At 34.6% G+C, this 23,430-nt stretch overlaps 6 protein-coding genes and 1 long non-coding RNA gene across 9 annotated transcripts; 3 read left to right on the forward strand and 4 right to left on the reverse strand.

Annotated features, from left to right (window-relative positions):
• The first annotated feature begins 4,104 nt into the window (after window positions 1-4,104).
• LOC101210637 (BTB/POZ domain-containing protein NPY2) lies at window positions 4,105-9,852 on the forward strand. 2 transcript variants are annotated; one of them, XM_011654615.2, is made up of 5 exons: window positions 4,105-4,261; window positions 5,163-5,601; window positions 7,346-7,415; window positions 7,660-8,838; window positions 8,929-9,852. In XM_011654615.2, exons 2-5 carry the CDS (start codon window positions 5,540-5,542, stop codon window positions 9,496-9,498), a joined length of 1,881 nt encoding a protein of 626 aa, XP_011652917.1. In that variant the 5' UTR covers window positions 4,105-4,261; window positions 5,163-5,539; the 3' UTR covers window positions 9,499-9,852. The 2 variants fall into 2 exon arrangements, with proteins under 2 accessions (XP_011652917.1, XP_004152268.1); XM_004152220.3 differs by lacking the exon at window positions 4,105-4,261 and having other exon boundaries at window positions 4,530-5,601.
• On the reverse strand, window positions 6,491-7,783 carry LOC116403363. Its single transcript, XR_004216098.1, has 2 exons — window positions 7,646-7,783; window positions 6,491-7,439 (listed from the first exon to the last, which is right to left on the reverse strand). It is a non-coding gene; the product is annotated as an uncharacterized LOC116403363 (long non-coding RNA).
• A 1,340-nt stretch (window positions 9,853-11,192) lies between the features above and the next one.
• LOC101211861 (40S ribosomal protein S29) lies at window positions 11,193-12,789 on the reverse strand. The gene is made up of 3 exons (XM_004152225.3): window positions 12,628-12,789; window positions 11,479-11,578; window positions 11,193-11,379 (listed from the first exon to the last, which is right to left on the reverse strand). Exons 1-3 carry the CDS (start codon window positions 12,687-12,689, stop codon window positions 11,371-11,373), a joined length of 171 nt encoding a protein of 56 aa, XP_004152273.1. The 5' UTR covers window positions 12,690-12,789; the 3' UTR covers window positions 11,193-11,370.
• Window positions 12,790-12,971: 182 nt separating this feature from the next.
• LOC101211376 (histone deacetylase 6) lies at window positions 12,972-14,817 on the forward strand. The gene is made up of 4 exons (XM_004152223.3): window positions 12,972-13,128; window positions 13,256-13,401; window positions 14,165-14,290; window positions 14,376-14,817. The coding sequence occupies exons 1-4, from the start codon at window positions 13,084-13,086 to the stop codon at window positions 14,497-14,499; spliced, it is 441 nt and encodes a 146-aa protein (XP_004152271.1). The 5' UTR covers window positions 12,972-13,083; the 3' UTR covers window positions 14,500-14,817.
• Window positions 14,818-15,404: 587 nt separating this feature from the next.
• LOC101217237 (FAD-linked sulfhydryl oxidase ERV1) lies at window positions 15,405-18,182 on the reverse strand. The gene is made up of 6 exons (XM_011654616.2): window positions 17,880-18,182; window positions 17,258-17,329; window positions 16,619-16,666; window positions 16,372-16,436; window positions 15,931-16,008; window positions 15,405-15,669 (listed from the first exon to the last, which is right to left on the reverse strand). Exons 1-6 carry the CDS (start codon window positions 18,084-18,086, stop codon window positions 15,546-15,548), a joined length of 594 nt encoding a protein of 197 aa, XP_011652918.1. The 5' UTR covers window positions 18,087-18,182; the 3' UTR covers window positions 15,405-15,545.
• Window positions 18,183-18,510: 328 nt separating this feature from the next.
• Window positions 18,511-20,552, forward strand: LOC101211126. Of its 2 annotated transcripts, none has more exons than XM_031884276.1 (2): window positions 18,511-18,721; window positions 19,150-20,552. In XM_031884276.1, the coding sequence occupies exon 2, from the start codon at window positions 19,205-19,207 to the stop codon at window positions 20,273-20,275; it is 1,071 nt and encodes a 356-aa protein (XP_031740136.1). In that variant the 5' UTR covers window positions 18,511-18,721; window positions 19,150-19,204; the 3' UTR covers window positions 20,276-20,552. The 2 variants fall into 2 exon arrangements, with proteins under 2 accessions (XP_031740136.1, XP_004152270.1); XM_004152222.3 differs by having other exon boundaries at window positions 18,512-18,721; window positions 19,128-20,552.
• A 201-nt stretch (window positions 20,553-20,753) lies between these two features.
• On the reverse strand, window positions 20,754-22,504 carry LOC101210878 (PXMP2/4 family protein 4). Its single transcript, XM_004152221.3, has 4 exons — window positions 22,051-22,504; window positions 21,424-21,652; window positions 21,220-21,344; window positions 20,754-21,125 (listed from the first exon to the last, which is right to left on the reverse strand). The coding sequence occupies exons 1-4, from the start codon at window positions 22,489-22,491 to the stop codon at window positions 21,045-21,047; spliced, it is 876 nt and encodes a 291-aa protein (XP_004152269.2). The 5' UTR covers window positions 22,492-22,504; the 3' UTR covers window positions 20,754-21,044.
• Window positions 22,505-23,430: the final 926 nt, after the last annotated feature.

The following is a 23,430-nucleotide window of genomic DNA, read 5'->3' on the forward strand; positions in this document are numbered from 1 at the left end:
GTACATAATTTATTTAGTTTGATACTAAAGTTTGTTTTATACCATTTAATGTAGACCTAACTTGGCTTGTTGGATTTTTGTGTAGACAAATGGTTGGAAGTTTAGAGACTATAATTAGACATTGCTTTTGTTATTAGATAAAATATTGTATGCATCGAAGTCTAAGAAAAATTTGTTTAGTAAGTTTGATTCTAATTTAAATTTCATGATGAAATTTTGGAACCAATGCTGTAACTTGCCTTGCTATTGATTCAAGGTTGAAATTCCATCCAACCACTAAATTTAAAGAGAATATTACAAAGTTTAAGCTACCCATGAATGATTCAGCTTTGTAGTGTTTGGTCTTGCTATCATTATTTGCTTTTTTTCTCTCCTATAGATAGAGAGAGAAAGTGGAGGGTGTGAATTGGGTGAAGATTTAAGTAAGAATGGGGCCAAGAAGCTTTTCAAGCATGCAAAGACATCATACATGGCAATAATTGGGCAACATCCAAAAGGTCAGCATAGATTTTTTTTTTTTGCATGGTTTCTCATATCTTCTCATTTCTATGGTTTAAGCACTCTGACACATACAAAGTGACATATTTTGGTTTCCAATTAAATTTGCACAGACAAAATGCTTCCCTTCCCAACCCCACCTTGTCATTACAAATTTCCCTTTCCCTACCTTAAAAAAGCAAACAATCAAACAATATAATCACTTTCCTTTTCTCCTTATCTTGTCCCAAATTTGCCGTATCCCAGTCCCCTACATATTTCAAACATCTGTTGCCAAGAAGTTCCCTCTCCTTTCCTTTGCATCTTGTGCACTTTCACTTTCCCAGGAAACAAACAAATTCATGAAACAATCTGGATTCAATTTCTCAATGATAAAAGGTTTTTCAAGTATCACGGAATCCTTGAAAACTCCCCCACCCACTTTTCAAGCAAAATTGATCACTCACGTTTGTAGTAGTGCAACTAAAATACCCTGAGTTTAATTCATGGTGACCACCTATCTAAGATTTAATATCATGCTCCAACATGTTTATTTGACACTCATGTTTTTTTAGTATCAAACAAGTTATTCTATAGTCGAAATACACGTTAGTTTGGTGGGACACTCACAAATATAATGCAAGTGAATTTATAAGTCGATTGATCATAGCTAGAAAAACTAAAAAAGAAATAAAATGACGGGTGCTTAGATCACCAATTATTTGGAATCTCAAAAACTTGAACTTCTGATTTAATCCGTGATGGGATTTATGAAGTGTTTATTTTCTCCTTGTATTGTACAATATATAATACTACTAAAAAATGGATTTAGAGTACAACCATTGATCGTATGATTTTAATAATATTGATTAGCTCATGTGATTGTTCTGGATCATGTAGTGAACATACCACACACTCAATGGCTGTCATGATTCAACGAAGTTGTGGGTTTCAGAACTTTGTGTTAAATATGTAGGCAAATGCATTATTAGAAGTACACTATAAATGTCAATTTTGTTGCAGCCTTAGGAATTAGTGGCCATGTGCTTTTTGTTATGAAATCGAAGTTGAGAAAAAATATATAATATATATGAAAAAATGTACTGAATTTGATAAAAATTAAAGAAGAATATTTTGGATTTGAAGCTCCCAATTGATCTGAGATTATTGTTAACTTGTCTCCCATGAATTTGCCTCATTTTCACTGATTTTGTAGTGCCAGACAATGCAGGAAGTAGTAGTAGATGTGATTCCCCTTGAAATAAGGGATTGATTAATTTCAGCCACTAGATGGAGTTAGATATCAATTATTATTCATGTAGGTACGTTGTAAAAACTGTATCCATAATCTTATTTCATTCCTCGATCAAACTTCAATCGCAAACGCAGTTGGATTGGTTTTGTTTACATTTACTTGTGCATTTTGCAAACATAGATTGTTTACTTTGCATTGTTTGTTATTATTATCTTCGAATGTGATAGTAATGTAGCAGATTCATACTTGAAAATTTTAAAACGTAGTTGGATTGTGTTAGTTTGTTTCGAATTTGACTATAGATCCCACATCTCAGTACCACTAGGCAAGTAACCATTAATAAGCATATAAAAGGAAATTCACTTAGCTTCTTAGTTAATAAAATAAGAGTGGTTGAAGCAATTAGTCATAAGGGCCATGTTGTAGTAGCTTGGAAGGAAGTGTCCTAAATGTCAAAGAATAAGAAGGAATGGTAAATTTGTAGATGATGAATCGCTGTTCTCATCACATGGCATAGATTACACAAATCTTATTAATTGAAGTAATTAAGTGGGAAAACCAATAATAAAATATTGACTCATTGCTAACCACCAAACCAACGGTTTAGAAAAAATATATATATTTATATATACAAAATATTAAAAATTCAAACTCCCTAAACAGAATTAAAAATAATCCGCCTCGGGAAGATTTGAAAATCTTTAAACTTTTTAGTTAAAATACATGTTTTATGTCCGTTGAATTATATGTTTATGTTTGACGAACTGAGTGGGTTAAGAGATTCTCGTATTTTTTGTTTTTTCTTTTCTAGATGAAATCGACAATTTTTTCTTTATTTAGTTGGTTGGTTCTACTAACCATCGATGTAACTAGTGAGTCTACAAGTTCATCTCTTCTTCAAAATCGACACTGACCGATTGATACTCACTTCAATGTTCGTCACAAGTAGGTTATTTGATAGCGAGGTTATAACATTGAGATATTCTTAAAGAATATCCCAAAAGGTTTGATTAAAAAAAATAGCATATCCTTTTGTTTTGGTAACCCTAATTAAGGCGTTGACTCTCTTTAGTCTCTCTCTCAATCTCATGAAAGAGTTTAAAGCAACAGAAGTTGAAACAAAATCTCTCTCTTTTTGAGCTTAAAGAGAGAGAGAGAGAGTTTGAAGAGATGAAGGAATCTTTAGAGTTTAATATTTAGTTTATAAAGATAACAATGTTTGTACAGTCAGCCCCATGTGCTAATTAACCCTTTAAAATCTTTTGGGTTCCTCAATGAATTAACCTAAATATGTTATGTTACTAACTCACCTCTTTCCTTTCAGTTTCCTTCTCTCTCTCTCTCTCTCTCTCTCTGTTTATATATATATTTGAATAAAGTACTCACTCTCTCTATCAGAATGATAAACAAATGTAAAAAGTTATTCACAAAGATTATGATGCTATAATTGAGACTCTTGTTTTCAGTTTTTTTAGAAGATATGATTTTAAAGAAATAGAATCAACAATCTCACAAGTGTAATAGTCACTTCCAAATCGAGTCAAACCCAGTAGCTGTCAATAAATAAACGTTGTTTCATCAAATCAACACCTACTTTATGCACCTCATTAAGTTGTGTGGCTATAGTTTCTCATGTGACAAATCTTTCATGTTTTTCAATAAATATTTTAATTCATTTGGCAAGAAAATGCATTCAAGTATTACTCTATCTATAGTTAAATTGAATCCTTAATTCAAATTATGTATATTATACTCGACCATGATTTTTCTTATTCTATTTATTGTTTTAAGATAGTATAAAGATTTGAATTTATCAACAAGGGAATGAATATATATCTATTAGAACCAAGATGTAGTCATGTAGAAAGAAAGAAGCATCTACCCACTGCAATATTTACCCTGGTATGTATATTTGTAAACAATGTTAGATTAAACAACTCCTTCAGCAATGGGCATTAGATAATTAAAAATAGAAATCTGTCATTTGGTATATGTTGATGTTGATGTTGAATAAGAATTACTATATTTGGTTAAATACAAGAAAGTAGTCATTTTCTTACTTATGTCTGCCATGTGTTCCAATATTGTCATAATACATAATGGCTTCAAATTTTCCTTTTTCTCTTCTTTTCTTGGGAAAGATAATAAATAAGAACAATTGAGAAAGTGAACAGATCTTCACCCAAGAAAAATCCAAAATTTCAATAATTTTTCTAAACTCTTTTCATTATGGAGAGGTGAAAAGGAAAGAGAAATAAGAGAGTTTTGTTGCAAAAGGACAATGAGTTAAGCAACCCCAAGCAAAGGGGGGGGAAAATGAAGACTGTTGAAATGCCTCAGTATTAGTATTACCTCAAAAATTGAATAATGTGTTACAAGTAATAGTACTAGCAGCAACATATATTTTATTACCACAACTTTGTTAATTTGTTTAAGCAACATGGGTGTCCTTTCCTTTGTTCTCTATTGGGTTCTGCCCTTCTCAACCATTCTCTTTTCTCAAAGCTTCAACAGTTTCTTACTTCAGTGGTAAAACCCCCCCAAAAAAATGATCATTTTAGGAGAGGGCTTGTTTGTTTTCTCGTTTGCTTCAAAATTATGTTATATTGTTTGCTTCTCTTGAAAGGTTTCATCTTTTTCAAAAGGTTTTGATTTTGTGGCTAAGAAAAAAGCACTATTTACATTGGCATTTGTAAATCGCAAATTGCCATTTTAGTATCTTTGGTTTACTTTATATTGGGTTGTGTTGTGATTTACACGGGGAGTTGCTTATGGGGAGGTTGTCTTCTTGTTTCCCATTTTGATTAAGAACCAATTTTTTCATGTGGGTTTATTGAGTTACAGACTATTCGTAATTAAAAATTTGATCTTGATGATTCTTGACCAAATATTTTAAGCTAGATTTTCCATATGATATGTATATATATTCTAGTAGATTCCTTGGATTTTCATAGCAATTTTTATACAGATTTGGTTGTTGGGTAGTTGATGTTTGATTCATCGATACTGTTAAATCACATCTCTTTTTATGATCTTGCTCATATTCTCTCATTACTTTTTAACAAAATAAAAAAGAGAAGATACTTGTTGTCTACCGTTTTGGTGGTTTAATTTAACTGATACCAAGATGCTGTTTTTCTGGGTTATAGTAGTAGTAGTACCTATTGAAAGAAACCCCATCGGAACAAAATATTATATTATTAGATGATTTTGAAGTAATAGTAGCAAAGCATAGAACAGCATTTGTTGGGTTTTGCAATTTGAAAGCTTTTAAAAAAGGGAAGGGATTTTAAAAAGAGGAGAAAAACAGAGGGACAGAGTTTAAATCAGAAATGAAAAAGAAGAAAGAGAGGAGGGTTTTGTGATTTGGAGAGTCAGATTTGCAAATTTTTTAGTGTTTTTTTGAAGTGTGTTGGCTATGTCTCCACAGCTGACTTGCTGACCCGGGCTCCGTGGGCTTTGCCGCCGACCAAGGAAACAGCCACTTTCTCTTAAACCCTCTTCCCATTTAAGACCAATCTCTTTTCTTTTCTCCCTTCTTTAAAAATTTCATTAACCCCTCTCCCCATTTCCTCTTCTTTCTCTCTTACTAAGCTTTTCCTTTGGTTTTTCTCTGAAGATTCCCCCACAACCTTCTTTCAAATCCTCTTTTCTCATTTCTCTATGGTTCTTCATTGGGGATTCTGCTGTTTGCTGAAGTTTTGAGCTCATCTTTTGGTGTTATTTGTTGTTTGAGTATTGAGGAAGAGCTTTTTTTTTGGGGAGGGGTGATTGAGTAAACTTGAAGGTTATTTCTTGGTTGTCAAGATGAAGTTCATGAAACTTGGATCAAAACCTGATTGTTTTCAAACTGATGGGACCAATGTTAGGTGAGAGATCTCTTCTGCTTTCTTCATTTACTCTGATTCTCATTCTTGTCATATTTTGTTTTGCTTTTTTGGCTTCTTGCATTTCAAGTTGTGGCAGTTTCATTGTAATGACATTTTACTTCGCTCCTTTTTTACTCTTTTACACTGTAAAACTCACTCCCACCTCACCGGAAACCACCGCTTACCGGCGGTGAGTTGGGGGATCAACTAGATATTGCTGTTTTAAAAAGAAATGGTCAAGTGGGAGAAAAGGGTGATCGTGAATATTGAAGCTTTGGTTTTGTCATTCACTTTTCTCTTTTTCAGAATAACTGGCAAAAGCTTTTTCAAGTTCATTTCCTTTTACTTCTTTCTATGATGGTTTAATGGTTAAATTTTTCACTTTTGCTCTCCCACCAAGTCACTGACTGGGTTCATGACTGGGGCTTCTGATATATATTTTTTTTTCTTTTTTAGTGGACGGATTTGAGTTCTCTTTTGCTTTGATTGTGTGACAAGCCTAACTGCTTCTTGCTTTTCTAGTGTGAGACAGTCATCAAATTAAAATTAATATATGCATCTCTGCTTTTCCTTTCCCTTGCTCTTATTGGCTTTCATTTAGATGTAAACCTTTTCTTGATTCACAAGGAGGGTCCAAACGTTATTCAATGGATGAGTATTGCTATCAAACATGGTTTGATGTTGCAGGGTTAAGTATCGATTCATAGGATCTTCAGAAAAATAGGAATGTCTTAGGAATAAGAACAGTGTAAATAAGTTAAAATTACTGATGTTTTCATAGGACAAAGCTAAATATCTTAAACACAATTCAAATGATCAAATACATACTTTTTTCTTATTTCAAAAAGAAATACTATTATAAGAATGTGACATAAGTGTTGAGCAGTTATTCTTACCAAACCCGGGTAAAACAGTTCATAGATTATAGTTATGTTTTTCGACTGCTTCATCAGTTTATACACACGTCGGAAAGAGAACATAGAGAATTGAGATACCTGATTACATTTGAGAGAGCTACATAGCTCATTAATGCTCAAATGTTTATTACATGTACATCAAGTTTCCAAGTAGAATTAGAAAGTTGCTTACCAAACTATGAAGCTATTGCTTATCATTCTTTGGGGAAGGGATCGCATCACATACGATGGAATTAAGTTCGAACGACTTTGAACTCGGTTGAATGACCACACATTAGAAAGATGCTTTGAAAAAGACCTGGAATCGTGAGCGAAATAGCATATTTATATGCTGTGCCTCGAATGGGTCAAGAGCATGAATTTAGTAGTAGGGAGATTCCACATTTTAACCAAGATGGTATTGAATGTTCTTTTAACTCAAGAATCACCTTTTTTTCTCTGTCTCTTATGGGAACAATAAGAATCTTGCCACAATGGAATGTTGAATAATGGTTGTGCATGTTCTTTGGTACAATTGTCTACATACACCTTTCTTCACTTCTTTTTAAAGCTTCATTGCACGAGAATTTTCTGTAGTGGATGGATGGTTCACTCTGATGTATAGTAGTTTCTTCTTTTGGATTTGGATGAAATCTACTGCTACCTATTACTAGCACGTTTTTAAAGCTTAAACAAAGTGTGGGCGTTGCCCGTTGCACTAAAATTTTAGAATTAACATTTGAATCTTATATGGTAGAAATCAGAGTTAATAGGGAAGTGATACTCAAATGAAACAATCAGACAACTTTCTCATTATTTTATTAAAAGAATTCACATTTATGTTGCAGGTATGTTGTCAGTGAATTAGCTACGGACATCACTGTTATCGTTGGGGATGTCAAGTTTTACCTCCACAAGGTGTGCCACTTAATTTGATTGCTCCTATACGAAAGCGAACACACAAGTTCAGCAGGCTAACATTTAATATAACACATTATTATAATATGAGTATCTTTATGTTCAAATCAAACTTGTAGTCAATAATACTGATTTACTATAATCTCTTTTAAAAGCTGGCTTCTTTTATGCATCTTGACATCTAGTTATTCCTTACATATGGGTTAGTTGTACTGATAAATTGGTAGTACCTGCTTTTTTGCAGTTTCCCCTTCTGTCAAAGAGTGCTCACTTGCAGCAGTTGGTCACTGCGGGCACTGGGGAGCACAATGATGAAGTATACATTCCAGAGATCCCAGGCGGTTCTGCGGCATTTGAGATATGTGCCAAATTCTGTTACGGCATGACTGTTACTCTTAATGCTTATAATGTAGTTGCAGCTCGTTGTGCTGCTGAATACCTAGGAATGCACGAGACAATAGAAAAGGGAAACCTAACCTACAAAATTGATGTTTTCCTTAGTTCGAGTATCTTTCGTAGCTGGAAGGATTCAATCATTGTTCTTCAGTCTACAAAGTCACTAATGCCATTATCTGAGGAACTGAAATTGGTTAGCAATTGCTTAGAATCTATTGCTGTGAAGGCCTCTGCTGATATTTCTAAAGTTGACTGGTCTTACACATATAACCGTAAGAAACTACCCGAGGAAAATGGGAACAATCCCAACTGGAATGGTGTCAGGAATCGTAGTGTGCCAAAGGACTGGTGGGTTGAGGATCTTTGTGAGCTAGAAATTGATGTATATAAGCGTGTTATAGTGAGTATAAAAAACAAAGGAGTAGTCCCTAACGATGTGATTGGAGAAGCCTTAAAGGCTTATGCTTACCGCTATCTTCCAGGCTTTAGCAAAGGTGTGCTTCAATGTGGGGATCCGCTGAAGTATCAGTCGGCAGTGTCCACAATCGTCTGGCTGTTACCTGCTGAGAAAGGCAGTGTTTCCAGTAGTTTCTTGTCCAAATTGCTGAAAGCTTCCATTTTCCTAGCTTTTGGAGATGAGACCAAAGACGAGCTCGTTCGACGAATGGGACAACAGCTAGAGGAGGCTTCAGTGAGTGATCTCTTGATCCGATCACCAGAAGGTGAAGCTATGACCTATGATGTTAATGCTGTACAGAAAATGGTGGAGGTGTTTCTGTTGCAAGATCATAATAGTGAAATCGAGTCACTTGAAGAGGGAAATGAGATTCAGGAGCCAAGAGGGCCAGGGATTTTGTCTGACGCTACTAAGTTGATGGTGGCAAAATTGATAGATGGTTATCTTGCTGAGGTTGCAAAGGATCCCAACCTACCATCAGTAAAGTTCATTGATCTTGCAGAAATGGTATCTGGCATCACTCGGCCTTCACATGACGGGCTCTATCGAGCCATAGACATGTATCTAAAGGTACCAGTTCCTTAACTTCAACCTACTTGTCTTTCCACCTTGCTCAAATCACATATGCACTCAATTTAATATTGTTGGACTGATTTACAGGAACATCCAGGGATCGGCAAGAGCGATAAGAAGAGAATCTGCAAACTGATAGACTGCAAGAAACTATCTGCTGATGCATGCATTCATGCGGTACAAAATGAACGGCTTCCTCTACGTATGGTTGTGCAGGTATTATTTTTCGAGCAAGTCAGAGCCTCAGCATCATCAGGCAGCAGCACTCCCGACCTACCTAAAGCCATCAAGGATCTTACAAGTGGATCTCACAGCAGCTCAAGATCAGCCACGACGAACCCCGAAGAAGATTGGGATGCCGTCGCCATGGCTGAGGAGCTGAAGGCCCTCAAAGGGGAGCTAGCTTCCTTGAGGCTTGCTAATGGTAGAGGAAGTAGTGAAAGAAATGGGGATGGTAAAAATGGAATTGACAAAGCAGCTCTTAGTAAAATGAAAGGATTGCTCAAATCAAAGAAGCTTTTCACAAAGCTATGGTCAAGCAAAGGAGGAGGATACGGCGAAAACAGCGGGTCAGATTCATCAGAGAGCCTCGGTTCTGCTAATCAGGAGGAAGCTAAGTCAACACCTTCAAGGAACAGAAGGCATTCAGTTTCTTAGAAAGGTTCCATTTTGGAGTGTTTAGTGAGTTGGGTGAACTCATGAGTGGTTAAAATGAGCAAGAATGAAGTATATATAGGTTAAGAGTCTGTAGTGTATATCAGTTATTGCAGCATTATTACTATTGAAGGGCAGTACCCAACCAAACAACAGCAAAAACAAAAACAAAAAATGGAAAAAAAAGTTATATATTAAAAATATGAGATCTTTTTTCTTGTATGGGGGGTTGTTTAAGTTAACTGAGATTTGTTCACAATGTTGAAATCCCATCAAAGATGGATGAGAATCATTCTCTAATATTGTTGAGGTGAATCAAATAAAGATTGTCTTTGCCTATAGGAGCATTTTGAATTAGCCTATTGCCCCTCTTGTCTCCCAAAGATGGTCGTAGGTTAGGTTTTTTGGTTGCAAAGAATTTATTCAGATTTCTTAAGTTTTTTGCATTGCTCTTAAAAGAAAAAGAAAAGGAAAGTCCTTGATTGGAAGAATCACATAAATATCCAATTGGGATGCCAAGTTCTTTTTCCATATTATATGAACTTCAACCCATTCAGAAAATTTTGGTTTCTTTTACATATCAACAATAGTATATGCCTATATGAATTGTATTAGTAACATCTAAGATGGTAATTGACACTTTTAATGTAAGACTTCTTTACTTTTAATAAATTTTAATTATGATACAAATTAGAAATTACATTTTTCTTTTCCCTTTTTTGTTTAGATGTTTGAACCGAAATTGAAACTATACTATTTGTTATTTACTCTACCCTCTTATGTCCTTTCATTAGTAATGTATTTTCAAGAAGCCTTTAAGTTCATAACTTTAAAAGATTGTTAAAGAAACTAAGAATATCATGTTAATCTCAATATTTAAAATATTTAACTCCAGTCTCTATACTTTAAAATACTTAATTTTAATCTTTAAGAGTCACCTGTTAGTTTAATGTTAATTTTAAACTTACCCCTAAGAAACATCTACAAGAATTCCATACGAATCTTATGAACACATTCACATAACCAAATTATAACATTGTTATTAACAAATTTCAAAAGAAACTTTGTATCCATCTTCTGCCCTATATTAAAAATAGGCAGTAAAATGAAAACTTTTACATCTTACACATCACAAAAATGACATTACAGATTACACCCTGAAATTCATAGATACAACCTTCACAAATAAACAGCCCCTTAGATTTATAACTACAAAGGTTTAAGATAACGAATTTTAGCTTTCCATTTTCCAGATAAATTGAAGCATGTACATGAATATGTTTGTTTAATACACATATATAGCAACTAAATATGTTATTACTTAGTATTAAAATTCAATAAAAGAGATATACTGAATCTACATCTTATAAAAAATTATTCGCATTCCTTGCTACTTCAACTTCATTGAAAGAGTACATTAAAGATCTATGTAACATACTATGTATTTTTTCAACCGTATGGTATTAATGGATAAAGTGGGAAATGATACTTCTAACTTTAAGGCTCATGTGCTCAACTACGCTCCAAAAAAGAATTTAGAGACTAAAGGAAATAAAACACTATCTCGTAATTATTTTCACTACAATCACAAACTGATTAACGATACCATATAGCCTAAACCCTCCGAATCCTAAACTGACTAGGCATCACGCACATCAAACAGGCTTAAGAACTGAAAAATAATAATGGAAGGAATATATGTCAAAATAATCTCAAGAAGCTCAATTAAGAAACTTTAAATGTTCAGAACAAAAGTGTCAAAAACGTCTTCTGACAATCATTTCATATTCCATACTGAGTAAACAAAAGCAAAACATGGGAAACCTTCTTCAATGTAAATTCAACCCATTCTCTCTTCTAGGGATAATTAGCTTCTTAGCGGTACTGCACAAATGGGAAAGTTCAAAGTTTAGAGAATGTAGAAGATAAATCTGTGTGTGTATGTGACATCAAATAAATGATGATAACACAAAATTAACTTGCCTTGATGAAACCAATTTCCTTGGCATTGCTGCGGAAGCATTGTCTGCAACACATAAGTCCATACTTCCTGATCAACCCATGGGGATTTCCGCACACACGACTGAGAAGAGGATTCAAAGAAAGGAGCTATTGAATTTCAGCTTTCTCAAAAGTCAACAAATACTATAGACAACCTTTAACCACCAAGGCCTCATTTCCTAGCCATTAGGTCTTTTTTTAAAAAAAAAAAAAATTGAGCCTACAAACACTACTTCAAATTTAAATTTCTTGTTATGTTATTTACTTTTAACCAATGATTTAAAAAACCAAGCCAAAATTTGAAAACCAAAAAAAAAAATAGTTACTAAAAATTTGGCTAAATATTCAACTATTTTCCACACCAAGGTAAGCAAAAGTGGGAGGAAATCTGCTTAATTTGCAAAATCCAAAAACCAAAAACAAAAAGGCTACCGAATGAAGCCTAAGAGATCCATTAAGGATAAAAATGTGTTCCATTACTCTTAGGTAGACTCAATAACTTCTGGGTAACCGACAAAAATTGATCTAATAGACGTAGGAACTAAAAAAACTCAACCAAGCAAAGTGATTCATTCGGATTAAAGGAGAGAAGGATAAAATACGCATAAAGTATAAAGATTTTCTCGCCTACTACAGATCCCATACATCACATAACATCAGCTATAACCTTTCATCCGCCTTAACAAAACCATGACATAATCGATCGATATGTAAATCCGGGTTCAAATTATAAATCTTCTGCAATTAGCGAAGCCTTTTACAACGCGATAACAGAAACCCCAAAAGTCAACACAAACTTTTAAGCATCACAAAATCGAATCCAAGTTGGAAAAACCTTTAGAACAACAGATTAAACTTAAAGCCATGTTAAAATATTAAAAATCGAACTGAAACGTAGGTATCTGGTTATCTATCAAAACAAGAAAAGTAATACATAATAAATAAATCTTCAATCAAACAATATTCTTCAGGTCCCATTACGAAGCGCGCAAAGTTAATATGAGCTAATCAGTTGATGAACTCTCAAGTCGTTGAAATAAACTAGACACAAAAAAAAAAAAAAGGAAACATTGTGTTCGAGATTCATGTTCCACCAATAAAAAGTAGATGAGTGAGAAGATATTTGCTTACCAAGTGCGAGAACCAGGTCCATAGTTCTTAGGATGAGAGTTCCAAACGTTCGAGTGTCCCATGATTGTTAGGGTATTGAGATGCTCCGAAATCACAACGTGAAGCACAAAATTTTGTGAGGAAGGAGAAGCCGGCAAAAAGGATCCATTTTATATGAGAGATAAACCCTAATTTTTGTGGTGTTTTTACTATTTTAACCCCCTGTGGAATTGCCCGGCCCAGCTTGTTGATGGTCCGGTCCATTTTTTTTCTCTTACTTCTAATAATTAGGAATAAATATAAATATAGACATTTGAAGTAGAAAAGGACAATAGCGTAACTTCACAAATTTTTCTTTTTAAAAAAGACGTAATCTTTACCATTATTTATTTTTCTCTCTGAAATTTTCCATAATGTACTTCTCTTAATTAGAAGCTGCAGAGTCGAAGGTAGTCGTGAAATTCAGTGTGATCATCAATGGCGGAAAAAGCCGGTTCATCTTCTTCCACTTCCAACCCACTGGTACCCTAATCAAACTCATTCCTTCATGTTCTCTTTGATTGCCCCAATAATTCCTACTTCTTTTCTATATTTCTATCTATTTATTGAATCGCTGATTTTGTCTAATGTTGTTTTACGTCTTCTCTAGACACTAATAATCGAAGATGAAGTTGAGGAAGAACTTTTATACGGTGCCGGATCGGGATGGGTCCAAGCTCTGACTTCTTGCGATCATCTCGCTTCCTTATCATCCGACCTCGCTCATATTCCGCCCCCTCAGACTCCCTGTAGCCAGTCAGCTTTTCTTTTCCCTAAACTATGTCTTTAATTCTTATGTTGTTCTTCATCTTAATTTTCGAATGTGTGTACCTTTTCAGTTTCATTTCTATTTCTCCTGAAGGAAGATGTGCTAATTTGATGTTTTGATTCTTTGAGATTTTGCTCCATCAATCGAATTCTTATTGTTTTTGGCTGATAGTTGGTTTAAATCCTCTTTTAGAACTTAAATTTTAATCCCTAAACTTTCATTAAATCCTAATAAGTTAATCGAAATGAATTGAACTCCTGACTTAAATCAAAGTCATGTGGTATTTATTATTAGGCCAACCCATGATATTGATGGTTATCTGAAAGATCAGTCTTTTTAATATGAACAGTAAAGATTTAAAATTAAGTTTTCGGAATGGAGATTTAAAATTAAGTTTTCGGAATGGAGGCTTTTAAGCACAAGATGTTGTCTTTACCACTAAGGCTATCCTTTGAAGTTAGTGTTCCACTGATATCATGCAAAAAAATTGAAGTTCTTCCATTTCAGCTAGACATCTTCTTTCAGTGGCTCTATATCAGTACATTAGATGTTTTATAATCATAACATCCACACCAAAGTCGAGTTCTTTTCTGTCTATTTTTCTATGAATTGTACTTGACGTATTATTTCGTCTAATTTTATAGTGCTTTCAGATGGATTGTCGTGTTTTTATTTGGGCTTATTTCCATGATTTGGATAAACGCATTTCTATTTGGTTTATTAATCCATGGAACAATCTACATATGCAAGATGCCAGAATCCCAAGGAGAATTGGGTGTGTTTATGCTGTAAGGATGTCTTTTGTAGTCGTTTTGTGAATAAGCACATGCTTCAACATTATGAGCAATCAACTCATTGTCTTGCACTCAGCTACAGGTGAATGTAAAATGGTTCCTTAGATTCTACTCTAATTATGAACATAGGTTTGTGATGTTCATTAATAATTTGCATTTGGAAACAGTGATTTGTCAGTTTGGTGTTTCTCCTGCGACGCATATTTAGATGCACAAGTGATTCAGGAATTACGACCAGTACACGAAGTTGCCTACATACTGAAATTTGGCGAGGCTCCACCATTTCGATAATATCAATCATCCTGCACTGGGGGAACTGAAATATCTGATTATTAGTGTTATAACTTTTCCAGTCTCTACTTATTAGATGTTTTGATTTCTTGGTCTGTATATGTCAAGCAAATGGCTTATGATCTTCACATGAATTAGGTTGGGTTGTCAAATGTTCATGGTAATTTGGTTGTTCACTTTACAGAAGTGAGGGATAGATTAGAATCTCATATCTTGTTCAAGAAAATTTTAAGAAGCTTTTACTTGAAAATGACAAAATTCTTGTTTCAAACCTTGATGATAACATGAATGAAATTGGTTCCCAACTTTTGTCACTCATCATTTTTCGCAGATGTTGGCGTTTTGGCCCGAAGAAACTTCGCTTCTACTTTGGTTGCAAAGAAAACTCGACACAGCTTCATTTTATCTTATTTTGAATAAGAAACAGTTCCATTGGTGGCTTCAAATTACAAGAAAAACAAGGGAGAAAACTCTCAAAGGAGAGATTACAAAAGACATTTTTAATAAAGCAATTCTAATCCATAGATGAAAGTCGAACCTTTTAGGTTGGAGATCTAGAAACTTGTTCAAAATTGAGTTACTCCACGATCAAACTTAATCAAAGTTAGATTAAATTACTTGCTTGCATTCTATCATAAGAATAGAAAATTCTAAGGAAAAAGACTCAACATGAGATTTCAAATTTCATTCATCACAAGTCCTATATGCTTACAAATAGAATTATAAAAGGCTTTATATATAACCTCGTGGAGATTCTAATATAACTAAAACTATCAAAAAGTTTAAAGAAGTTCTCCATCTTATCATTAATGCTATTTCATTGAGCCAGAACTAAAACATTTCAAGAATAAATTGAATGCTTCACTTTAGTTATCATGAATGTAAGAAAAATTAGAAAAAGAAGATAATTATGAACTAGATATCTTCTCCATTGACTCAGCAAAATGATTATATGATTTAGGTTATGATATTTATGTACCACGAGTAAACGTATTTGCAAGTGTAATTACATTGTAAATGTAGACCTCAACGTGCTATAGCTAGTATCAATGTCTATCTTCTTCCCCAAAATTTGGCAAGCTTCCGAGCACGTCGCAGGCGCGTTGCTCACACTCCAATTTGCCCCATCTTGCATCGACACGTTCACACGGGAATATTGGTTTTCCAAGACTGCAGTGGTAATCATTGAAAAGCGGCTAATCAGATTAACACGATATAAAACACACCCGTTTAATTGGTTCAAACAGACTAGACAATGTGTAAACTTCAACTCTACTGCAACAGTAGTTCATTAATGAAAAATAAAGGAGAAATGGAAAGTCTCTTGTAAGTCAACTAAGTGAAAACTAGGAGTTAAACATAAATTATATAATTGAAAATAAATGATCAGATATTGAATCGTTAAAGTGAATGCAAAATTTGTGGCATAACCTTCTGTTGACAACGTTATGTACACGGCATAGCCATCGGGAGAAATCAGCATGAGATCCAGTCTCTACGGGGTTTGCCCTGTCATACAATCAACAAAAAAAAAAAGGTGTAATGCTACTTTACAACGCCAACTTAAGCATAATACATACGAGTAGAAGACATCTTGTAATCCCATAAAATGATATTCTACAACCAAAGTTGATATTTTACATTAAAAATGTATTGTTTTTCCTTACTATTTTCTTAAGAAATTATAAAAGATATTCATTCAAATTTTAGCAATTGACAAATACCAGGGTGTCTAGCAAGTACAAATCAAACATGAACATCTAACAAAGCTAAGGTTCCAAGCTACACTCACAAGGGCAAGGCAAGGGCTGCCAGGCTGTATCAGTAAACAAATAACTAACACACTGTGTAAGGAGAGGATAAATGATGTACCTTAGAACTTCTTTGAAGTGGTCGGCACATTCTCCACAAGGGTACATGCGAGATAATATTGCCATCTGCACACAAAACACAACTTATTCCATGCAGTCATTGTCCATGCCTTATCATAAGCTCAACGATCAGTTTCCCTCGGTTAGAGACAAATTGATCAAAGCTTTCAAAATCAAATTCCATATCTCTGAAAGGGATTATGGAGTGGGATAAGAGACCTACACATGGTATTAAAAGGGTACCCTACCAATTCTTTTACATCTTTCTTCTGCTGCCTCGTTGGGTGATCTGGGTACTGGAAAAAATTAAAGGTCAACAGTCCCATAGATTCAAGTGAAAGACATGGAATAATTTATATTGAATTATTTTCTCTAGATTTTTTTTAATAAGAAAAAATTTCATAAATTTATGAAATATCTAAAGATATCCAAAAGGGCCTATTCAAGGGTAATACAAAAGATGCTTTACATTAGCTACATGATTCAAAAGTTGAAAGAAAAGAGGTCCTGATTGTCTACAGTCAGAAGAAGGGGAAAGTGTTCAAAAGATGTTTTCTCTTGATACTTGAACGGGGTAAAAGTTTGTTTCTTCACATTAGAGATAGAATTAACATTTATGGAGGGGGGACAGAAAGCCAAGGAGACTACGTAAACAACTTCAGAGTTCAGAGAAGAGTCTGAAGAAAATGAAGAGTTACAGAGTTCTCTTAGAAAACACAACATAAAGGGGCGAAGTATCTCACTAATTTCCAAAATTATCTTTGCTCTTTTCCATAATAATTATATATATCAATATTTATACACATGTAAATAAATAATAGAGAGAGAGAAATTTAAGAGGCAAGTGATTGAATACAAAATTAAGAAGATAACATAGTTGAGAAAACCTGAGCAGCAAGGATGTGAAGAAAAGTCCAGGTAGCCCTTCCAAGTACTTCCTTAGTTACAGGTGCAGCAGGCTTTCCTCAATATAAAGTGTCAAATCAAAACCATATCAAGGAGAGAATTTCAAATTCTGCTGTATACGCATTAAACAGAGAAGAATTTAACCAATTAATTGCAACTGGAGCGAGTTTAAAAGTTTTTCGATAGTGAGTAACACGAAGAATCAGCTTCTCTAACGACATTATTGTATCCAAAACTCCACTTTTATATTACATTGAAAAATGATACCTACAAAGTCATGATTGTGGGAAATAAATCACAATCTTTACAAAGCATTCTCTAACTCATTTCAAGAAACTCGTTTCTCAACCTAGAATAAAATCTTAAGAAGATACCAAGTAAAACTAAAAACACGAAATCCCAGATGACCTAAAGGATTTATAAACAAGATGGACAACAACCTGGAGAGGGGAAATGAAAAGATAATTGTCTTTTCTCTATCAGAACTTTAATCAAACACTTACAGGGCATCAAGTAAATCCACGAAGACAACACCACTTTAAGATTGAAATCCAATAGCAGAATACAGAAGGAAAATGAATGAAAAGAAAACAAAAAAAATACCGTATGGATTACGTCAATAGATTGCATAGAAGTTGTGTCAGGATAGGAGGGAGTTGCATAGGAAGACGAAAATGGAGAAGAAAGAGGCTTATGGTTGGAGCGTGAATGAGGGGTCGAATGGGAGAGAAGATTGGAGAGATGGGTTTCAATGGAAGTAGAAATCTTTTGAGCAATTTGAAAGAGAGATTGGATGGGATTCTCAGACATGCTTGGAATCAGGGCGGGAAAGGGAAGCAGTGTGGATGTTATCCGATGCTTCCAAAAGCAAAGGGCGTTCGTAAGTAATCAATCGTTCAAAAATTATATCAATATTTAAACGTTTTAAACTTTCATATTTCAAAATAAAATAACCTTCGATCTTTTGTAGTTAAATCCATAAATATATTAATAATAAAAAGTTGTGTTATGCTTTGTTTCTTTTTCCTTTTTAATATTAGTTAAATAAATGAGAGAAAATATTGTAAGAAAAATAATATTTTTAAAAATAGTAAAATAAATTAAAATATTTATAAATTATATCATAATACATAAATAAATAAATATATAAGAGAAAGAAAATAAAATACATTTGTAGACTTTGGGTTGTAAATAAAAAAAAAAAAAAAAGAAAATAGAAAGAAAGGAAAAGGGCGCACGTGCGTAATTGAATAACGATACGATTGGCGGAAGACAGACACAATCGCAAGAACACCCCGTCGGAAGGTCGCTGTTTTTGCTTTTGGTCTCCAATCTCCGAATCACCCAAAAATTCCAATCCAAACCCATTAAACAATTTACACAAAATCATCTTAATTTTACGATTCTTCATTCACAAGACGGCGCAATTTCATTTCAATTCTTTTGTAAGTATCTGAATTCGAATTCTATGATTCCCCTTACTAATGATTAGGGTTTTCACTTCCATCTTCCAATTTTCAACTTTGATTTCAATGCTTTTTATCCTTCATTTCTTTTGGGGTTTTACTTTTTTTTTTTTTTTCATTTTGTTTGTACAATGATTCAAAAACCCAACTCTTGTTGCCTTACGATTTGGCTGCAATCCATTTTTTAAAAAAAAATTGTTTTGTTTGTTTCCAGCTGTTCTTTACTTTGGGGTTTCTTCCTTCTGATTCCCAAACTTCTACAATTGGTATTCAAATGCTTCAGTCAGATATTGGGATGTCAATATTGTTTTGAATACTTAAGCTAAGCTGTGAAAATTAGGGTTTCTGGCTTTCTGATCAAAGATTTATTCTGCGGTTTTCTCAGTTTATCTGTTTTGTTGGTGGAGGATTCCTGAGGGCTTTGTCTCAAATTCAGCCATTGCTGGAATTGCGGCTCTGAAAATGCTTCCCAGGAAAGACACTTCTCGTATAGACACTTCCGAGCTGAAAGCGATGATATATCGAAAGCTTGGGCATCAGAGATCAGATAAATACTTTGATCAGCTCAAGAAATTGTTAAGTTTAAAGACCAACAAAAGGGAATTCGACAAGTTTTGTATTCAGATTATTGGGAGGGAAATTATACCTCTTCATAATCGGCTTATTAGAGCGATTCTTCAAAATGCTTGTGTGGCTAAAACTCCCCCTGTTCTTAGCAGTACAAGGAAAGTTGGAGGCAATCTCAGTGTAAAGGTTGTGAATGGATATCAAAGGAGTTGTCTTCAATCACTTCATGGGGATGCATTCCTTTCTTCTCCTCGAAAGGGTAGGTCGCCGGTTAGTAGAGACCGTAAGATTCGAGATCGTCCAAGTCCTTTGGGACCATGTGGGAAGCCACAGAATATGGCACTTGAAGAATTTGCTTCTAAGGCACAAGAACAGCAAAGTGCCACAGAGTTACATTCTCTTGGCAGCCGTCCTCCCGTCGAAATGGCGTCTGTAGAAGACGGAGAAGAGGTTGAGCAGGTGGCTGGAAGTCCAGGAGTTCAAAGCAGAAGCCCAGTTACTGCTCCGCTTGGTATCTCGATGAACTTCATTGGTTCCGGTAAGACTCTCTCCAATGTTCCCGTTGGAAGTAATTACCATGTAACAACATGCCAAGATGTTGGCGAGTTACCAGACACGAGGTTGCTGAGAACTCATTTAAGGAAGAAGTTGGAAACGGAGCAGATTGATATATCTGTAGATGGTGTAAACCTTCTTAACAATGCATTGGATGTTTATTTAAAGAGGTTAATCGAGCCATGTTTGAATTTCTCTCGGTCAAGGTGTGAGCGACTGAAATTTACAGGCAATCAACCAATAACTGGCTCAAGAATCACATTCCAGGAACAACATCGGCATCGAGCTCAACAATTAAATAACGGATCCTTGTTGGACTTCCGTGTTGCAATGCAACTGAATCCTCAAGTACTTGGGAGAGAGTGGACGATGCAACTCGAGAAAATCAGTTTACGAGCTTCTGAAGAGTGAGCTGACCAAATCTCACATCAGAAAAAGTATAGTAGGGTCTGAATATATAGTCAAAAGGTGATCGATCATATATTGTGAATAATTTGTCGGGTTCTGTGTCTTTCAAAGTCCCTTGCTAATTTTTGCGATTCTTGTGAGGATAGGTTTTCAGATCCATTATGAGCCTTAAATCAAGTTGATTAGGTTACATGTAGATAAAAGGCTCTAATGATCATTTGTCTTGAGGAATATGTTTATGGTCTAATAAAGGCATACAACTTCACTTGCGCCTGCGTGACGATCGGATCCTCTTTTCACTCTTCTTTCCAATCTCCTTGGAGAAAATGTAATATAATCTGAGAAGTAGATGTAATGAAATGTGGAGCCCATAGCTCATAAATTCATAATCAACAAAAACAATGCGAAATGAGAGAGACAAGTTCGTTTGCAATGTGATTGAAAACAACCCAATTATGTCAACGGTCAAGCAGATTCTAAATTGCGAAGTAAAAACAAATTAGATAGAAATAGAATTTTCACTTTCTACAAATATTATATACCAAGCAAATGCTAATTGAGATTCCCAAAAGGTTCTTCAATTCATACATCTCTTTACTCATAAAAAAGTTTACAATTATATTAACTAGAAAAGAATCTCTCTCTCCCTTCTTCCTAAAAAGCTAAGCAACTTCCGCTTCAAAAACCACTTGTTTCTTCATCCTAGAAAATTGGAAAAGGGACTGTCATCAAGATCCTGTCTGAACTTAACCCTTCAGATAAAATGATCAAATCACGAGACAGCTTTCTCGAGGCTCGCCATATATGTCATGTAAACTGTCCACACATACGAAAAAGAATTGCTCACCAACGCCTGCACAACCAAACAAGAACACAAAAACACCAGTCAAAACCACAGCCAGAGAAGAAGATATGAGAAAATCAGATCAATAAAGAACAGAATATACTTGAAGATGAACAGGGACAAATCTAAACGTGATGAAATCGCAAACTGGCCAGTACATAACGCCATTAAGCATTGTAGGAAGCAAGTCTCGTTTCAATCGGGCAATAATTTCAGCACCACTTTCACCTATGCTCAATGAAACCAAACCATCCTCAGTCATTTCAAGTTTTAAGAACTGACGCAGGTTGTGAAAAAGAGTGTATACCTTGGAGAAATGCATTTAAGGAGAAGAAAATGGCTGTCATGAAAGGGCCAAAGAGACCTTGGCCCATGGCCATTTTCTTGAAGGTGGAGAATAGATCTTTCTGAGGGAAGAGTTTTGACATTAAGTTGAACCAGTAATGGAGAGATGGCCCAAGAACCAGCATACCATATCCAGCCATCCGTACCGTTCGAATTAAATCATATGACTCTGACGATGACAGAGAAATGGTCTGAAAGAAAATTTGATTCCTAAATCAGATCACCATTGTAAAAGAAGAATCTTTAATGAAGGAGAGGTTTGATTAGTAAACAAGAACAAAAATCGCAATGATGAACAAAATGGAGAAAGAAAGAAATGGAGAAAATAAAACTCTTCAAAGAAATTTCTATTTACAACCGCCCAAAATGTGGACCCCCATTAGAGATAAACATCAACCCCCTCCCGCGAAAATCCAAAAACAAGTATACCATCAAGAACAATCAAATTAAAGAGAAAACATCTCATCCAAGAAACTTTCCTTCCCAAACAAGCTAAGTAGAAACAAAACATCACATCAACAAATCCATGAGATTCCATTTCAAAACATCAAACTCAAAACAACCAGTTGCAAGCTCCAAAACTATTCACCTGAGACGACAAATCAGCAGCCGTGTAAATAATCGCAGAAGTGATACTCTTAGTAAGAACAGGACGACATTTGATCATCGCCAAATACCATTCAAGAAACTCAACCTTCACAATCGAAAAAAACGATGAAGCAGACGAGTGCTGCCCCGACGAAAAAACACCAACCTCCTTCGCCTTCCTGAAAGAGTCCGGCAAACGGAAGTACGGCCGAATTGGTTGATTTTGCTTCCTCACGATCGCAGTAGCTTCAAAAGCCGCCTTAGAACCTTTCAAGTGAGAAAAATGGCGAAAATGTAACAACCCAGAAATCCCAGAGCTTCTCCGCAAGGCGCCGATCATCTTTTTAGGGTTTACGGGTAAAAATGGGAAGTGGGGTTTGAAATTTGAAGCGAAACAAAAGAAGAAACAGAGAAAATTTTGCGCCTTTTCGGTCACATTCATCACGAGACACGAGGCTTTTATATTACAACTCTACCAATAAGAAATCTTTTCTTTTCCCACCTGCTCGAGTATGATTTTAACGATACTCGCCATCGTGTCCACACAAAAAACATTTATTGTTTAATTTTTAGGGCTTATTCTTTATTGTGAGTAAAACTTTTAGGCAAAGGGAGAGTGTTAAGTTCAATTTGGAAACTGCGAGTGGGTGTGGATTTTGAGAAAGAAAAGGGTTTTCTTCAGTTAATTTGGGAAGGCGACGCGTTTGTTTTATAAGCCACTGATTTTGTGCCACGTTTTAAGAGAAGTCGACACGTCGACTTGATGGTTTTCTTTCTCGACTTGTCGGTCAGTTGTTATGAAATTGAAATTTGGCAAACACATTTTTTATTTTTCTATCTCTTACGTTTCTTTCTACAATTGGAAGTGTTTTGAGTTTTTATACATCGAAAGAGTATGAATTTTGTTAATAACTTTTTTTGCTTTGGTTATATTGAATCTTTGCATTGATATATTTACCTTCCATTACAAATTTGTTGTCAATTTATTATTCTTTTTAAGAATTATTTAGTTAATATTGCATTTTTATTTTTACTATTTATCCGAACACAAACTTTTCAACTCTATATTTATTAATTTTCACTAGTCAAATGTACCTTAAATTTTTAGATTGTATTTGAGACACAAAATAAGTTTAATTGACTCAACGATGAAAAGATTGATGTATATATAATTGAAATTGTGGACGCTCTAGAGAAGTTGGAAGGTGACATTTTTTTCTTAAACATTTGCAATGTATTACTAATATCGTCAAAATATCATTTTATGGATATATCTTCGATAACTTTACAAAAATGTTAAGATACTGTTGAATATTGTGGATAAGTTGTCAAAATATTGATAATGATGGTAATCCCTTAACAAATTTAAACTCTTACATTC

Source organism: Cucumis sativus, chromosome 4, assembly GCF_000004075.3.
Source record: "Cucumis sativus cultivar 9930 chromosome 4, Cucumber_9930_V3, whole genome shotgun sequence".
In the NCBI taxonomy this organism is placed as follows: Eukaryota; Viridiplantae; Streptophyta; class Magnoliopsida; order Cucurbitales; family Cucurbitaceae; genus Cucumis; species Cucumis sativus.

What these genes read in the sequence shown, in the direction of transcription:
- LOC101210637 (XM_011654615.2), top strand. Translation starts at nt 5,540, where the DNA reads ATGAAGTTCATGAAACTTGGATCAAAACCTGATTGTTTTCAAACTGAT. An exon ending in ACTGATGGGACCAATGTTAG is followed by an intron (nt 5,602 to 7,345) that starts GTGAGAGATCTC and finishes TTTATGTTGCAG; the next exon opens with GTATGTTGTCAGTGAATTAG. An exon ending in CCATAGACATGTATCTAAAG is followed by an intron (nt 8,839 to 8,928) that starts GTACCAGTTCCT and finishes ACTGATTTACAG; the next exon opens with GAACATCCAGGGATCGGCAA.
- LOC101211861 (XM_004152225.3), bottom strand. Translation starts at nt 12,689, where the DNA reads ATGGGACACTCGAACGTTTGGAACTCTCATCCTAAGAACTATGGACCT. An exon ending in GGACCTGGTTCTCGCACTTG is followed by an intron (nt 11,579 to 12,627) that starts GTAAGCAAATAT and finishes TCCTCTTCTCAG; the next exon opens with TCGTGTGTGCGGAAATCCCC.
- LOC101211376 (XM_004152223.3), top strand. Translation starts at nt 13,084, where the DNA reads ATGGCGGAAAAAGCCGGTTCATCTTCTTCCACTTCCAACCCACTG. An exon ending in CTTCCACTTCCAACCCACTG is followed by an intron (nt 13,129 to 13,255) that starts GTACCCTAATCA and finishes CGTCTTCTCTAG; the next exon opens with ACACTAATAATCGAAGATGA. An exon ending in CCTCAGACTCCCTGTAGCCA is followed by an intron (nt 13,402 to 14,164) that starts GTCAGCTTTTCT and finishes TACATATGCAAG; the next exon opens with ATGCCAGAATCCCAAGGAGA.
- LOC101217237 (XM_011654616.2), bottom strand. Translation starts at nt 18,086, where the DNA reads ATGTCTGAGAATCCCATCCAATCTCTCTTTCAAATTGCTCAAAAGATT. An exon ending in TTCACATCCTTGCTGCTCAG is followed by an intron (nt 16,667 to 17,257) that starts GTTTTCTCAACT and finishes AATTTTTTCCAG; the next exon opens with TACCCAGATCACCCAACGAG. An exon ending in CATAACGTTGTCAACAGAAG is followed by an intron (nt 15,670 to 15,930) that starts GTTATGCCACAA and finishes TTACCACTGCAG; the next exon opens with TCTTGGAAAACCAATATTCC.
- LOC101211126 (XM_031884276.1), top strand. Translation starts at nt 19,205, where the DNA reads ATGCTTCCCAGGAAAGACACTTCTCGTATAGACACTTCCGAGCTGAAA.
- LOC101210878 (XM_004152221.3), bottom strand. Translation starts at nt 22,491, where the DNA reads ATGAATGTGACCGAAAAGGCGCAAAATTTTCTCTGTTTCTTCTTTTGT. An exon ending in CTGCTGATTTGTCGTCTCAG is followed by an intron (nt 21,653 to 22,050) that starts GTGAATAGTTTT and finishes ATTTTCTTTCAG; the next exon opens with ACCATTTCTCTGTCATCGTC. An exon ending in TTGTCCCTGTTCATCTTCAA is followed by an intron (nt 21,126 to 21,219) that starts GTATATTCTGTT and finishes TTGGTTGTGCAG; the next exon opens with GCGTTGGTGAGCAATTCTTT.